Source organism: Danio aesculapii, chromosome 23 (genome assembly GCF_903798145.1).
Source record: "Danio aesculapii chromosome 23, fDanAes4.1, whole genome shotgun sequence".
Lineage (NCBI taxonomy): Eukaryota > Metazoa > Chordata > Actinopteri > Cypriniformes > Danionidae > Danio > Danio aesculapii.
In genome coordinates this window covers 12071837-12088685 of record NC_079457.1, presented here as the reverse complement: position 1 = coordinate 12088685, position 16849 = coordinate 12071837, and the positions used below count along the sequence as shown (strand labels likewise).

Below are 16849 nucleotides of genomic sequence, written 5' to 3'. Positions count from 1 at the left end.
AAATTGAGCCCAGGATTCATTTTAACTACACCACTAAAAATAGCAGATGGATGTACCAGAATACTAATATTATCCTCCTTTTCTGTAGACCGAATGGATCTTGAGGAGCCTGAGCGTGTCGATCGTCTGCAGGAGCCCCTGCTGGAAGCTCTGAAGATTTATGCACGACGCCGCCGACCCAACAAACCTCACATGTTCCCTCGCATGCTGATGAAGATCACTGATCTGCGTGGGATCAGCACCAAGGGTCAGTTTTTTAGGCAAAAATCTGATGTAAAACACTATTACTATATATTTTTATTCATAATTAATTTAATTTTAAATGTATTAGTGAACTTAAAGGAATAGAAAATAAAAACCAACCGATAAAACCAACATCATATTGATGTCAAATACTGATATTTATATTTATATATATCAGGTATGGCAATTAAAATCCAACATCTGATAAATGTCAAGCTGTAACATCATTAGACGTTGATATTTGGTTGGTTTTAGGTTGGACGTTGGATATTGATGTTGGCCTGACGTTGAGTTCTGATGTCAACTCGATTTTCATTTCCAAACAAAATACAACATCCCCTTGACATTAGGGTATTAACATCAATCTGACATCATGTTGACGTCTTGTGCCAAAATTAATAGAAAAGGTTTCATGAGAGATTTCCGAGGATGACGACAAGTCATCTGAATGATGTCTCTCTATAAACAGTCAGGTACAATTTTAAAACAGCATGGGCGTCGCTTTAGCCCCCTATATTTCTATTCAGCCCCCCTAAAACTTTTGGGATTACCTCAAGAACTGTACAATAAAATATCACCTCAGTCCCCTTTAATCTCAGTCCCCAATCTCATGGTCTGCTGGGGGCACTATTAGCTAAGCATAAATCTTTGAACAGGATTAGACTATTAGCATCTCGCTTTAAAATGAACAAATTTGTTGGAATATTTTTCCTTTTTAAATGCCTAGTTCACCCAAAAAAATGAAAATCGTCATCATTTACTCAACATTTACTTGTTCCAAACCAGTCTTTTTATTCTGTGAAAGCTGGAAACCTGTAACCATTGACTTCCATAGTATTTGTCTTTCCTTCTGTGGAAGTCAATAGTTACAGGTAACTGATGTTAAATAAATATATATTGCTAATGAATCAGAGAAACTGACTTTCGTTGTTTCTTTGCCCACTTTTAAAATTTGGGTTGGGTAGGTAATAGTACACCATCTTTTTTTTAAGACTACACCACTGCTTTAGAGAGTCAAAAAAAACATACAGGCAAAACAAAATGAATACCTCACTGCGGTCTTATGAAGCGAAACAATTGGTCTTTATTCACTTAACAAGATCTCATTGTATCACCAGGAGCCACAAATATTAGTTTTGTTTTGCTTGAGTGTGTTTTTTGTCTCTCAAAGTATCAATTGCTTTTTTTAAATAACCAAAGACCATGGTTAATGATGACAGTGTTTTTGCACGCTAATGGTTTCACAAAAGTAATGCAAATTTCCTTGAGTAATTTTTCTGAGAAAAGTTTGCATACTTGAATACAAGCTAAAAGCACTCCATTATTCAGGCGCTCCAATGCAAAATACAACCCATCTGACAATACAAGATTTGACTTGCTCCAATGCAAAAGCAACAGATTACTCATGCTTCAGCGCAAAGTACACTGCCAAATGTAACAGATGTGAGATTTCCAACTTAACAATAGACGTAAAATAGTGGGACGTTAGACAATTTTATATAACTATATTATTATATTATATTATATTTATATTATATATCATTTTTGGCGTCACAGTGGCTCAGTGGTTAGCACTGTCACCTCACAGAAAGAAGGTCACTGGTTTAAGCCCCGGCTGGTTCAGTTGGCATTTCTGTGTGGAGTTTGCATGTTCTCCCTGTCTTGGTGTGGGTTTCTTCCGGGGGCTGCAGTTTCCCCCACAGTCCAAAGACATGCGCTGTAGGTGAATTAAATACACTAAATTGGCCCTAGTTTATGAGTGTGAATGTGAGTGTGTATGGGTGTTTCCCAGTACTGGCTCGCAGCTGTAAGGGCATTCACTGTGTAAAACATATGCTGGATAAGTTGGCGGTTCATTGCGCTGTGGTGACCCCTGATGTATAAAGGGATTAAGCTGAAGGAAAATAAATGAATGAATGAATGTTTTCCTTTTTTATTTTTAAAATATATTTAATTTATTAGTTTGATGGCGAAACTGAATTTTCAGCATCCTTACTCCAGTCTTTACTGCCACATGATGCTTTAAAAAACATGCATCTATTATCAATTGAGTTGTTTACTGGAATACTGAAGCAAAATTAATAATAATTATGGCCATCTGAATAGGTTTTCACTCTCTGTTCTAGAACTGTATACCTTAAAGGGATAGTTCACCCAAAAAATTAAAATGTACTCACCCTCTATTGCAGGGGTGCCCAAACTTTTTTCTATGAAGGGCCAAAATCTAAGCTCGATTAAGAGCTGTGTGCTGAAGGTAAATATAGCAGTAGCTGTATAGCATTGAAGTTGCCATGGGTAATTTCCTAATTTATTTCATAATAATTAAAAATAAAGGAAAAGATCAATTCAACTGTATGTATTAATGCATTCAAATTTTTCGAAAATTTTCTAAACGAACTTTGCCTTGATTTGCACGTTGATATTTTCTGCTTTGTCCACTATTCGTTAAGTAACACTATGTACATTTCTTAAAAATCTGTTTAATTTACAACATTCAAATTTTTGTGGCTCAACAAGAAAACAAACAGACAAAAGGTTACATTAAAATACAAATGAGATTCTCTGTTAAAGGCATTCCCATACTCTTCCCAATCATTTTCCCTCTGGTGGGCCAAATCAAAGGATACAAAGGGCCAACTTTAGCCTGCCGGCCCTAGTTTGGGTATCTCTGCTCTAGTGGTTTTAAACTTTTATGAATCTGTTGGACACATCAAAGAAGATATTTTGAAGAAAGCTGAACCCCTGTAATCATTGACCTCCATAGTAGGAAAAACAAATACTATAGATGTCATTGCAACTGGTTTTCAGCGTTCTTCAAAATATCTTCTTTTGTGTCCAACATCAACAACAACTAAAAGAAACTCAAACTTGTTTGGAACAATTGAAGAGGGAATAAATGAAAGAATCTTTCCTTTTTGGACCTCTTTAATACATATACATATATCTGCATATATAGGTATATCCGACCAGAAACAGGAAATCAGAGCACATCACACCTGTCCTCAGGTCTTTACACTGGCTCCCATTTACATTCAGAATAGATTTTAAAATATTATTACTTGTCCATAAATCACTAAATAGCCTAGGACCTCAATACATTACAGATATGCTCACTGAATACAAACCTAACAGGTCACACAGATCATTAAGAACAAGTAAATTAGAATTTCCAAGAGTTCAGTCAAAGCAGGGTGAATCCACCTTCAGCTACTATGCCCCCTGATCGCAAAAAATCAGAGATATTGTGTCAAAGGAAGATATATAGATACTTGTCCATGCCTACATCTCTTCTCGATTGGATTATTGTAATGTTCTGTTCACATGTCTGAACAAATCCTCCATGTAGCGATTGCAAGTGGTGCAGAATGCAGCAGCGATGCTTTTAACTAACACCAGTAGGAGGTCACACATTACACCTGTGCTTAAGGCACTTCACTGGCTTCCTATTGGTTTTAGATTAAATTTTAAGATTCTGGTCATTACATATAGAGCTCTGTATGGTCAAGCACCCCTGTAGATTCAAGATCTTTTAAGCAGTCACTCTTGTAGCCGGCCTCTGAGGTCTTCTGGCAAAGGCCTGTTAGCCATTCCCAGAACTCGTCTTAAGACTAAAGGTGACCGCGCTTTCTGTGTGGTGGCTCCACGGCTTTGGAACTCTCTCCCAATAGCTCTGAGAACTCTGGGATCAGTTTAACTTTTTAAAAAGCATTTAAAGACACACCTTTTTGGTCAAGCTTTTAATGAACAGTATTAGTGTTTCTTTATTTGGATTTTTAATTAGCTTTAATATGTTTTCTTTTACTGTCATGTGTTCGTTTAGTTGTTTTCTATTGTAAAGCACTTTGTGACTCAATGTCTGGGAAAGGTGCTATATAAAAAAAAAATAATAATAATAAATAAAAAAAGCGTCTGCTAAATGACTAAATGTAAATGTAAATATATATAGTTAATATAGTTATTATTAATATAATTAATATTAATATACTTAATATAGTTACTTGATATACTTAATATAACTCTTAATATAGTTAATATAATTAATATTAATATACTTAATATAGTTACTTGATATACTTAATATAACTCTTATAGTTGTGTAAATTGCTTCCTTGTCCTCATTTGTAAGTCGCTTTGGATAAAAGCGTCTGCTAAATGACTAAATGTAAATGTAAATGTATAAATAAACCTTTACTTACTTACTTACATACTGCTGCTGGAATCAGCTTCCAGAAATGATCAGATGTGCTCCAACATTAGGCACGTTCAAATCCAGACTGAAAACACGTCTGTTTAGCTGTGCCTTTACTGAATGAACACTGTACTACGTCCCACAGATCGCACTATTATGTCTTTTTTTCTTTTATAACCTGTTTTAACACATTTTAATCTGTTTTTAATCATTTTTATTCGTTGTTATTTTTATTTTCTTATACTTGTTACTTTTATTCCTGTTCATGTAAAGCACTTTGTATTACCATTGTGTATTAAATAATTGTGCTATATAAATAAACTTGCCATATACATATAAATGACACCATCTTGAACTTGACTATTTGTGTGAAACAGGAGCGGAGAGGGCCATAACTCTAAAGATGGAGATCCCGGGCCCCATGCCTCCTCTCATCCGAGAGATGCTGGAAAACCCTGAAGCCTTCGAGGATCAGAGCGAGTCCACAGAGAAGAAGCCGGAGCCCGAACCACCAGCTCCTCCTCCACCCGCCTTGCTCACTATGAAGAAAGAGCAGGAAGATGAAGACGACAGCTGGGCCACGGAGAACGGCAGCGAGCCTTCACCAGAAGAGGAGGATGACGATGATGATGACGGAGAGGAGGAGAGGGGTACAGACAGCGATGGAGAGGCCTGGGGCGGACAGGAACCCAATGCGGATGTGTCTAGAAAGAGCCACGGAGGAAGAGCTCAGTGAGCAAGCTTCTTCTTCCGGGGCAAACGCAGAGCCTTACCTGTACAGACAGACAGTGCTAACTCAGGCCACTCGGTCAACGATGAGAGACATCAGTGAGGAAACTCACGTAAAAAAAAAAACCTCTTCTCAGGACCTCTCCCGCAGAAAGAGAGGGAAGGCGAAAGACAAAACAACTGGCTTTTCAGACTAAATAACTGCCGCTTTTATAAAACGTGTTTGTTTGCTTTGAAAAGGAGAAGCCAAATGGACTTTTAACAGCAACTTTCAACGGGTTCAAACAAAAAAAACAAACAAACAAAAAAAAAAACGTTCTTTCAAAAGAAAATACAGGATGAAAACTGAAAATGCTAATCTTTTTTTCTGTCGTCGTTGATGCTTTCGAATATCATTTGGACTTTTTCAGCCTTGAGATAGTTTGTTCACTTTACATTTTATGAATAAGCCCATACATATCTATATATACCTTTATATATTTTTGTCCTGTATTCTATTTTCTTAGTTATATTTTGTTTGCATAGCTTTCCTGAGCAGAACGATAATGGGATCGCTAGAACTGGCAGACCTCTGCTGAGTCTTTATCCAGCTGCTTGGTTGGGTTCTTGGGCACTTTGGCTCAGCGTTAGATGTCATTGATAATCAGTGGCTGGGTATCTCCCGTCGAACGATCCGTGTTTTTTTAGGGGAATGCCATTACGTATCGGCTTTCATTGCATCATATGATTCGCTGCCAATTGAATGGTGTGTCTGTGCCAAAGTTTGCAGCTTGTAGGGTTCAACTCCTGTCAGGGAGCCCAGCTCCAAACACAAACACCCACATGTCCATTACCTTTGAGTCTCCGCATCATGCACATGATGTCATCATGCTGGACCGCTTTCCTTCAGAGCGCTCAGGCAGAAGATATGCAGCACTCAAATTCAGAAACAGAGAGAGAGCCCAGTGCTGTGCGAATCATCGTGGGATTTGACCTCATCAGCCTAGACCATACTTCAGGACGACTAAACAAATGCATATGGACGGTTACTGAATCTCTTGTATAATGATGAAATACAAGACCTCATCATACCTGTAGTAACACACAAACATACACGCATACACACACACACACACACACACACTTGAAAAGCATGCTTGTTATACTACATATATTCAGAATTCTTGCTATAAAAAAGAAAGAAAGAACATGAAATCAGACTCAGGGCATCTCTGTAAGGACCAAACGCTTGCTGTCTGGCGGCAGCCTAGAAACGGGCAATATTTATGTGTGTTGCGTTTTAGAAATCCCGCCATGGACTGAAATCAATCTGCGGATCTTACACAGTCAGTGCAGAATGTTCAGCTTAGATGCTATAGATTTGGTGGGATTTTTTGTTTTTGGAATTTTATCAAATATTTTAATCCAATTTATTGCCAAAAACACACAGTATGCAATCTGGTGGTCGTGTGCCACTGAACGTTAAAGGATATCAGTCTCAGTCAAGCAATACGACTATGACCACAACTCAGCTGTGTGTGAGTGTGTGTGTGCGTGAGTGCGTGTGTGTGTCGAATGTGAGGATGGCTGCACTCAATAAGCTGTAGTGTAGTACATTGTTAATTGAATGTCATCACTGTGGTGCTGTCAGAGAGTGTGTGAGCTGTCATACTGACCTCTTCTCCTTCAGAGTTTCGCCACAGCCACACGTATAGCAAGCGGAATGTTGAGATTACTTTAACTCTTTGTCATATTTTTCTTGTTCTTTCAACTTGGCTAATGTATTGTCAGTCTTTTGTTCGTGTTCAAACAAATTCTGTTATATATATTAAAAAAAAAGCCATATAAACAATGAGGCACAATAAACTTTTTTTTGAAACTCTCTCCCTCTCTCTGTTTATTTATGTGTGCTGCTTTATTCAATGTATTAAAAGCTATAGGAATAGTTCAACCAACTGCTAATTCTGTCAAAATGTACTCACTTTATTGTTGCGCACATGTCACATTTTCACTGCCAGTGATGTGTGAATGTCCAGAAAGCCTGTTCAGAGTTCATGTTTAACAGCAAAACTGAAAGAAAATATACTGTATATTATATAGTAGTATAGTGTGTAGTAGTATATAGTATATAATATGCAGTATGTATAGATTCCTTTGATTTTAAATTATAGGCATTATATTACCATTCATAAATGCATTTGAGTTTAATTGTTTACACATCTTCAGGATGGGCGACACGGTGGCTCAGTGGTTAGCTCTGTCGCCTCACAGCAAGAAGGTCGCTGGTTCAGTTGGCATTTCTGTGTGGAGTTTGCATGTTCTTTGTGTGTGAATGAGTGTGTATGGATGTTTCCCAGTACTGGGTTGTTGCTGGAAGGGCATCCACTCTGTAAAACATATGCTGGATAAGTTGGCGGGTCATTCCGCTGTGGTGATCACTAAGGGACTAAGCCGAAGGAAAATGATTGAACATCTTCACAATCATAGATTTTAAAATAAAATGAAAATATGTGTTTGCAAGACTGTAAATACACAGGTCAACATATTTGAACAGATAATTGTATTTTTAAACGTGTATTCATCGAATGACAGAGTCCAGTGAACTTGTCTTTTTTTATGTCATTATAATGTATTTCATCTTTGTTAATAATATATTTAAATGATTTGTTTTTGGATTGTCAGCTGAACTGTTAATTAATGATATTAATATTAATGATAATAATAGTAAAAACCATGCAAAAATGCAATGAAATATTAACTTGGAACTGCTGAGAGGACTTTTTTTGTGAAAAGTAGATACACAAGATTGATATTATCAATGAGCAACAAGATAGAGATAATAAGGAAAATAATAATCATAAAAATAAAACATGTATTAAAATAAATGTATATCAATAAACAATAAAAGACATAATAAAACAGTGATAATAAATTGCGATTAAATTTGTAGAATAAAAAATAATACATTTAAATATAAACAATTCCTCCAAAAATCTTAACAGCAAGTCATTCGTTTTGTTACCAGTTTGCATTAAAGACTTTTTCAATGCTTTTATCTCTAATAAAAAATAAATACAGTTTGAAAAATTCTGTTTCTGAATAAGATATTTACCTGGCATTTTCCAACAAGTTTTTTTTATATATATTTATTTATTTTATTACTATATTATATTTATTTATTATTATTAAAATATAATTTTATGTTATATATAATAATAAATATAATATAAATATAATAAGTGTACTGTTGCGTTTCTTTTGATATATACTAATACCTTATAATAATAAGGAGGGTTCTATGGTTCTTTAATGAAAATTAATTTTTGATAGATGTATTAATTCTTTTGGGATGGCATTTACGTTAGTGTTAAATTTCTTATATGGAATAGGAAACTGATGAATTTTAATAAAGTGTTCGTAAGTTAACAAGTTCCCTAAGTCATCAAATAAGGAAAATAAATGTAATATATCTCTGTTGTACCAATTTAAAAAAATAATAAAGATTTATTCTTAATTGTAATATTCATGTTGTTCCATAAAGATGTTTTATATGGAGAAAAATTATAGGAATAACATATTTTTTAAGCCAGTAATGCATGCTGATATTTTATTTATTTATTTATTTATTTATTTATTCCGTTTACGACATACTAATGACGTCAGCTACGCGTCATGTACGTTACATTTGAATATGGAAGCGGGGAGGAAGAAGTTAGAAACCTGCAGCCGAGGGAAGTTTTCCCTTAAAAAACGACTCAAAATGTGGTATGTACTTCAGAAAAGAGTGCCATATGACTTTCTAGAACGTGATAAATTGCGATGTGTGCTATATTTATAATACTTTATGGTGTCGCTGTTCTTTTTAAGGCCTGGCAGGCCCTGGCCACGCTGTTCTGCAGATGAAAAGGCAGTTAGGACCGTTTACTTTGTGTTCAACAGAAAATCACAGTCGACTTGAACGACACGGAGGTCAGTAAACGATGACAAGATTTCAGCTGACAATATTCACGTTGAAACAACAGGGTTGTCAAACAATTTCTGAAACATGAAAATCCGCAAGCAGTTAAAACATCCAGCAGAGGGCGACCGAGCACCGCACATTTGCTGTAATGACCCCGCTGACTGGAGAAGTGTAATTCATCACACACTAACCACACACAAACACTACTGAGACCAAAACTAATGGATCCTGCCAGTGTGCCCTCATTTGTCTGCATGTGTCATACAGTAATTATCTGAGGACAAAGAAACATCCCAGCATTACTCATACAGGAGCATTAAAGGCCTAGACATGAGACATGGGTGGATGGTTATTATGAAAATTTAGCTTCATTAGGAAGACAGACTTTAATCTTTTACATGATTAAATGTGTGATAATTAAAAGGGAAAACATTGTAAAATATGTAATTAAGTATTACTGAATTAGTTATATTAGCAAGACAATTTTAAATTAACATGATACCAATGTGGTCTTATTTACTTAACAGTTTAATGTTAATTAATCATCATTAAGTCCGATCTTCATATTAACATACATATTTATTTAGTTTGGTTTTATTTTCTGTTTTATTTGAGTTATGGAGATAACAGGAACATGACCACACCCTTTTAAGCTTGCGTTGATATTTTCAGTACCCATAAAGGACAAATCACATGCATGTATTGATTATATGTTTGAAAAATTCATGGCCAGACACAGCACTTGGAGGATTCAGACTTGGCCACTTTATACGTAAAGAGCACACAGGGGCTCGCAATATACAATTCTATTTATTCATAGCTCAAGGGTATTGTAGTAAACAGGGTACTCTTAATTAAAAGATCGCTATAATTAAGATTCATTAAAAAGATCAATAAACTAGGACTAAGATTAAAAACGCAGCCCATACATTATACACTGGTTTACAAGGACCCCATATATTCGATCTCAATGAGAGGTTGCCATGGGAACACGAGGCAGATAGGTTGAGGTGATGGATTTAAAGAGGCAGGACGTGTTTTTCTTTCCATGGCAAACATGCGCCGCTTCCTGTGGTGTTCAGTGCATAGTGCTGAGAGTAATGAGAGTTAAATGAAGGAGAAAAAAGCAATAATGAAAGGAGAGAGCGACGTCTAGGCCACAATTGTTCCAATTACAAAACCAACAAAGGAGGCACATGTGGAGAGATATTCATTCTTTATTCCGATTAAAGCCATTTAAGTGGTCATCAGTGAAACCAACAAAAATGAACTGCTCTTTTCTTGAGAGAGGAGAGGAAAGGCATTGCTATGGTGAAAGAATGCTTGCAAAGATGATTTATGGTCAAAATCCTTTGTCTTCCCTACACACTTTTCATCTTTTCATTAAACAATAATGATGAATTTTCAAATTTCACAATGGTGATTAATCAAAATCTAATTGCAAACACAATTGAGCGAAGCTGCGATTGTCATGCACATCTTGTCAGGAAAGCACGGTTGTGGGATCAGTAGTAAGTGTGTCACAATCCTCCAAATCCTCGATTCGATTACATTTTCGATTCTGAAGTCATGGTTCAATTTGATTCTCGATTTAAAAAACAAAAATTTGAAAGCACAATCTATGCCATTTTAAGACTTTTATGCAATATAATAATATCTGACCTTTGTGCTCTTTGACAGTCATGAAGTTCTGTGTTGCTCTGGAGGTCCAGCAATCTGTAGTCGAGGCTACTAAATGTGCACTACTAAGACCTTCAATAACTTTCTCCTTCACATGACTGTGCATGGAGGGTATCACCGTAGCTGTGAGATTAGATTAGATTCAACTTTATTGTCATTACACATGTACAAGTACAAGGCAACGAAATGCAGTTTAGGTCTAACCAGCAGTGCAATAGCAGCAAGTGCAGGATACAGGTATAAGTTATAAAGTGCAGAAAAACTATGGTGATATTTACAGATAGATGTACTATGAACATTATATACAGGTGTATTAGCTATGAACAGATTTACAATAAATTAATGTATGTACAGGATGCTATTAATAGCAGAAGTGTGCAGATAGATAAACATAATTACAAATGTCCATGTGCAGTGGGTATGTACAGTTCAAATAAATAAATCAGTGCAATGAATATGTGCAAACTTTAAATGTGCAGATGTTAAATAGTGCAGTGATTGTGAGGAGTATAAGTTAGAGGAGTGTGGGGGGTGTATTGGGGGGGCAAAAGAGTCAGTGAGGGGCAGAGTTCAAAAGGGAGACGGCTTTCTACTTGGGATTTTGTAGCGCGGTTCTAGCATGCTAATTAAATGCCTAAAACCGAAGTTTTCTACCACTGAATAAGGTTGTATGTCTGTGGCTATAAATACTCCTACCGCACCTGTAATTGCCTTTGCACGTGTTTAGTTACTTGGAAGTTTTATTCTAAATGATAACGGGAGAGTAGTTTGTGACACTTGCCAGTTTAACAGATAACTCTATGTTTTTGTGGTGCCTGCAGAGATGGCCTGCCATGTCCTGCTGCCGGTGGAATAATGTGGTATACGTACATAGCAGAGCTTGCAAACTGTGTTATTTTTGTCGACAACACGAACATTGATATTTGTTAACATAACTCATTGGAAATCTAAAATACTTCCACAAGGCGACTTCAATGAAAGAGGAGGGGGTTCAAGTTCTGTCGACAGGTCTCCTGCGTCTGCAGTTGCCCATGCTTCTTTTGCCACGCATCTTTTGGATGTTTGTTGTAGCTGTTAGCTTGGCTCCCAGCACTTCAACAAGCATGTTTTTTTTTTTCGCTTGGCAAGCCAATCTGACGTGACATGGGGGCGTGGCAGCATCGAGGATTACATTTTTTTGATTCGATAATCGAGATTGAGCATGAATTTCGATCGATTTTGATTTAAAATCGTGACACCCTTAAATAGTAGTAATTTTCCTATTAGGGTTGTCGTGATACCATAATTCACGTTACAATACTACCAGCTGAAGTATCGTGATAAGTAGTATTGCAATACTGTAATTCATAACTCAAATCCATGAAATAAAGAAAAATGTCAGAAGTACTATATTTTATTTGCTATAAAAGGCCTACTTGATTTGAACTATTAATTACCTTATTATTGAAACAAGTATTTGCACGTTTCTTCATCTAAAATGTACTCGTACAAACAAAAATACATAAAAATAAAGATACTAATTATACCAAACAAAATTCATTACTAACGAGCATTTTTTCAACAAACTCAGGCAATATGAAGGAGTCAAAAATTGTTTCAATTGCTAATACTGGCCTGGCCTGATTTTTGGCATAGACTGAACGTGATGCTGGAAACAGCCCTCAGAAATTTTGGTCCATATTGACGTGAGTTACTTACGGTACACCAGTACCATAAAATTGAAGCTAGGTGTACATGGACAATGAAACCGAAAGAGACATTATAAAATTATTATAAAATTAATGTATTCATTTTATTTTCAGCTTAGTCCCTTTATTAATCAGGGGTCGCTACAGTGGAATGAACCGCCAACTTATCCAGCATATGTGCCCTTCCAGCCGCAACCCAACACTGGGAAACACCCATACACTCTTGCATTCAATTCGCCTAGAGCACATGTCTTTGGACTGGGAAACCGGAGCACCCGGAGGAACCCCATGCGAACCCAGGGAGAACATGGAAACTCCACACAGAAATTCCAACTGGCCCAGCCAGGGCTCGAACTACCGTCTTGCTGTGAGGCGATAGTGCTACCCACTGCGCCACTGTGACGCCCCATAATTACAAAATAAATAATGAAATTAAATCAATGAATTAATTAACATATTAATTAACAATCTATCAGTGTAGTCTATCTGCAAAATAACATAAATGGTTTCCAAATCTTGTTAAAAGTGGACAATTTTTCATTTAGTGTGAATCTCAGTTCTTCAAAGTGTAACATATTTCCAAATTCTCTAACCCACATTTCAAAGGTAGGAACAGCATCGGATTTGCACATTTGTAAAATGAGTTTTTTTGTAATACACATAAAAACTAGAATTGCTTAACTTTGATAATCAGGTTCCAGATTCACTGAATACACTTCAGAAAGAAACTTAAATATATTTTCCAGAATGGTTGTAGTTTACAGCATGACCACAAAGAATGAGTTCTTGTTGACACATTGCACTTATTGCAGCATGAAGAGATTGTTGGGAATATTTTATGAAGTTTTGATTTAGAATAATGGAGCCTAATGACCTTATATTGGATCAGATTATATCTTGCTTTCACATTAATATTATTAATTCTCCAACTTATTTACTTGAAAACAGAGAATTACAGTTTAGTAGTTTATAATTCCAGTATTAAAGATTAAAATTAACAATATTTCAGTATTGAACATTTTTTATTTTGCAAATATTACTTGATAACTGGCTGAGTAAAGTCTGCAATTTGATACTGTATTTTTTTCTATTCATAATAGTGGGAAAGTACATAAAATATATAAGAATAGAAAAGATAAAGTCACAAGTAACTGTATCTTGTATATTTTACACCCAGTGGACACCTTATGAAGTACACCTTGGAAGCACTGGCCTGGCCTGATTCTGGCATAGACTGAACATGGTGCTGGAAACAGTCCTCAGAGATTTTGGTCCATATTGACATGAGCTACTACAGATTTGTTGGCTGCACATGATACGAATCACTTGTTCCAGCACAACTGAAATGTGTTCTACTAGATAGAGATCTGATGATTGTGCAGGCCATTTGAGTCTAGTGAACTCCGTTATGTTCAAAAAACCAGATTAAGATGATTTGAGCTTTGTGACATTGTGCATTATCCTACATGATCTGCAAACATTTCTCATGCTCCGTTGAGGCACAAAGCTTGCTATAAGAAAACCCTGATAATAGTAAACTAATACAAGACAGGATAGATCTACACTCAAAATATGACATTTGCTGTTCAAACTACTTATTTAAATTGAGCAGAAACAAAAAAATTCTTGAGGGTTTTTTATGGAGACAACTTAATTGTTTAATGATCAATCCACTTAAATTTGTAAAAACTAATAAGTTAACTTAATCCCTTCATGTTGTCCCGACACAAATCGATTGTGTGAAACCCAGCATTTTTTACAGTACATGCTTTTAGGTTGTTTATGGCATTTTCTCATCCAAACATTATTGCGGCTGTTGAGACTCATCAGACCAGGCAACTGGGGTGGAGCGCCCCCAAAAAGTTGGAGTTGGGATTCTGTAATTTTTATTGAACTAAAACTTGACGCTCATTAACTGATCATTATCTGGCTAAATAGATTGTTCATTTTGATTTAATGACCAATAAAATGCTATAATAAATTAAATCCCACACACAAAATGCATTTCACTTTAATCATTATTAAATAAATAAATCTAATTAAAAATAAGTGATGCATGACAGACTGCACCTAAAAGCGCTCTCTCTCTCTCTCTCTCTCTCTCTCTCTCTCTCTCTCTCTCTCTCTTTCTCTCTCTTTCTCTCTCTCTCTCTCTCTCTCTCTCTCTCTCTCTCTCTCTTTCTCTCCTCTCTCTCTCTCTCTCTCTCTCTCTCTCTCTCTCTCTCTCTCTCTTTCTCTCTCTCTCTTTCTCTCTCTCTCTCTCTCTCTCTCTCTCTCTCTCTCTCTCTCTCTCTCTCTCTCTCTCTCTCTCTCTCGAGTAACCTTTTTTTAAACTGCTTTGGCTGTTATAAAAAAATCACTCATTGTGTTTCAGTTTGTTTAATCATGTTGTTCGACCACAAAGAGCTAGGACAGGCTTTACAAACTTGCAGTTCTCTCAATAAAAGCCAGCATGCCTGTTAGATGGGCATTTCAGACAGTGAACTTTGTATAGAAAAAATGCTTGAAGAAATGGGGAAATGCGTATTGGATTCTTTCACAAGGTTTTAATACTATTGTGAATTTTTTTCGAAAATGAAATTTTATTTATCCTTATTTTCTATAGCACTTTTACAATGTAGATTGTGTCAGATCAGCTTAACATAGCTTAAAAAGTCATAACTTAATTTTTCACAGTCTGCTGTGAAACATTCCAGCAACCAGGAGGGCAGAGGTAAGGTAAAATGTGGGTGTACTTCTAGTTGAATTAAAACTGGTTCATTTTAGTTTAGTATTAATGTCACTGTTGAATTCAGTTTAATTCAGATCAGCGTAATAAAAATATTACTGTTGAAGGTCAATCCAAAAATAAAGGTAGTATATCATTGTGTGTGTGTGTGTGTGTATGTGTGTATATATATATAAGTCATTTTTTTTAAACATGAAATATACTACTGTAGGCTATAAATGACATGACTCTTATACTCTCTATTTTGATTATGCATCGAAGTGCTTTTACTTCACTCTTAAAGGGGCATATGCAATTTGCGGTACACCACTGCACTCTTTTGGTTTCACATTTGGTAAGCCAGTGTTAACTGTAGCATCATCATATAACAGTGTGATGCTAATAAATAACAGCTTCCTCTGCCTTTTCTTTACATTAACTAGTGGTTAATTGACTTACTGTTGTCATCTATTAGCTCAAATCAGTTTCACCCCTCTTCTCTAAACTTTGGCACCAAAACTTTGAAAACAAGCTATTTTTTGACCACTACCCTTTCTGAAACACTCTGACTGTCTGGCACAACATCAAATTTTATTGAAATGAACTTTCTTCACCATTATATGCTTTCTCAATCCTAATGATCTTCTTGACCATGTCTACATGCCTAAATGCAATGAGTTGCTACTTGTGATTAAATTCCAAAGAGCAGTTCAACAAGTGTACCTAATAAAATGGCCATTGAGTGTTTATTTTAACAGTAACTATGTTTACATACAATTTCAAACAACAATTATTTACTATGATTTTGGCAATCGGTTTAACTTAAACTCATATAAATGCAATCCTTTGATCAAACTAATGCGATTACAAAAATAACAGTATATATTACAGTAAACTATGTGGTGTGTGCCTATTTAAATTGCAATAAAAAGGCAACTAAATGCCTTAATTGCGTTGTTATCATTCTGAGCACTAATTTTTGGTGCCATAACTTCAGGAATGCACACTGAGACACAACTCTCAAATTTTCTTTGTACTCCAAAGCACTAAACTGTCAACGCAGCTTTTTCTGTACTGTTTCTGCTGTGTAAATTCATCTAAAAAGGACTGATGCAGCATGGTTATCTTATAATGTTCATCACAGGGCTGGATAATGTGTTTTGCATTTGATTTAAAGGGATAGTTCACCCAAAAATGAAAATTTCCCCATCATTTGTGAATATGAATTAATGTTTTTAAGCTAATGAATGTCTTCAGCAGGGTAGTGCGGTGGCTAAGTGGTTAGCACTGTCGCCTCAGCAAGAAGTTTGCTGGTTCCCAGCAGGGCCAGTTGGCATTTCTGTGTGGAGTTTGCATGTTCTCCCTCATGTTCTCTTCTCCGCTTTCCCCCAAGACATGCTGTATAAGTGAATTGGATTAACTAAATTGGCCGTAGTGTATGAGTGTGTGTGAATGTGAGTGTATGGGTGTTCCCAGTAATGGGTTGCGACTGGAAGGGCATCTGCTGCGTAAAATATATGCCATAATAGTTAGCGGTTCATTCTGCTGTGGCGACCCCTGATAAATAAGGGATTAAGTGAAAGGAAAATGAATGATTGAATGAATTTCTTAAGTTGAAGACAAAAGTAGGTATTCTACTGAATGTTGGCCAGAAAGCAGCCATTGACATAGTA

The 16849-nt window shown here is 36.0% G+C and overlaps 1 protein-coding gene and 1 long non-coding RNA gene across 6 annotated transcripts in view; both read left to right on the top strand.

Annotated features, from left to right (window-relative positions):
* The window catches only part of rarga (retinoic acid receptor gamma a), a 121440-nt gene extending 114421 nt beyond the window's left edge, over positions 1-7019 (top strand). For all 5 annotated transcript variants that reach the window (XM_056448870.1, XM_056448868.1, XM_056448869.1 and 2 more), the window contains 2 exons: positions 89-247; positions 4810-7019. In XM_056448870.1, coding sequence (XP_056304845.1) covers positions 89-247; positions 4810-5168 — 518 coding nt within the window. In that variant the 3' untranslated portion in view covers positions 5169-7019. The remainder of the gene's footprint in view (positions 1-88; positions 248-4809) is intronic.
* Positions 7020-8846: 1827 nt separating this feature from the next.
* Positions 8847-16849, top strand: part of LOC130217768 (uncharacterized) — a 91276-nt gene continuing 83273 nt past the window's right edge. The window contains exons 1-2 of the long non-coding RNA XR_008835903.1: positions 8847-8905; positions 9008-9109. This is a non-coding gene — a long non-coding RNA (uncharacterized LOC130217768). The remainder of the gene's footprint in view (positions 8906-9007; positions 9110-16849) is intronic.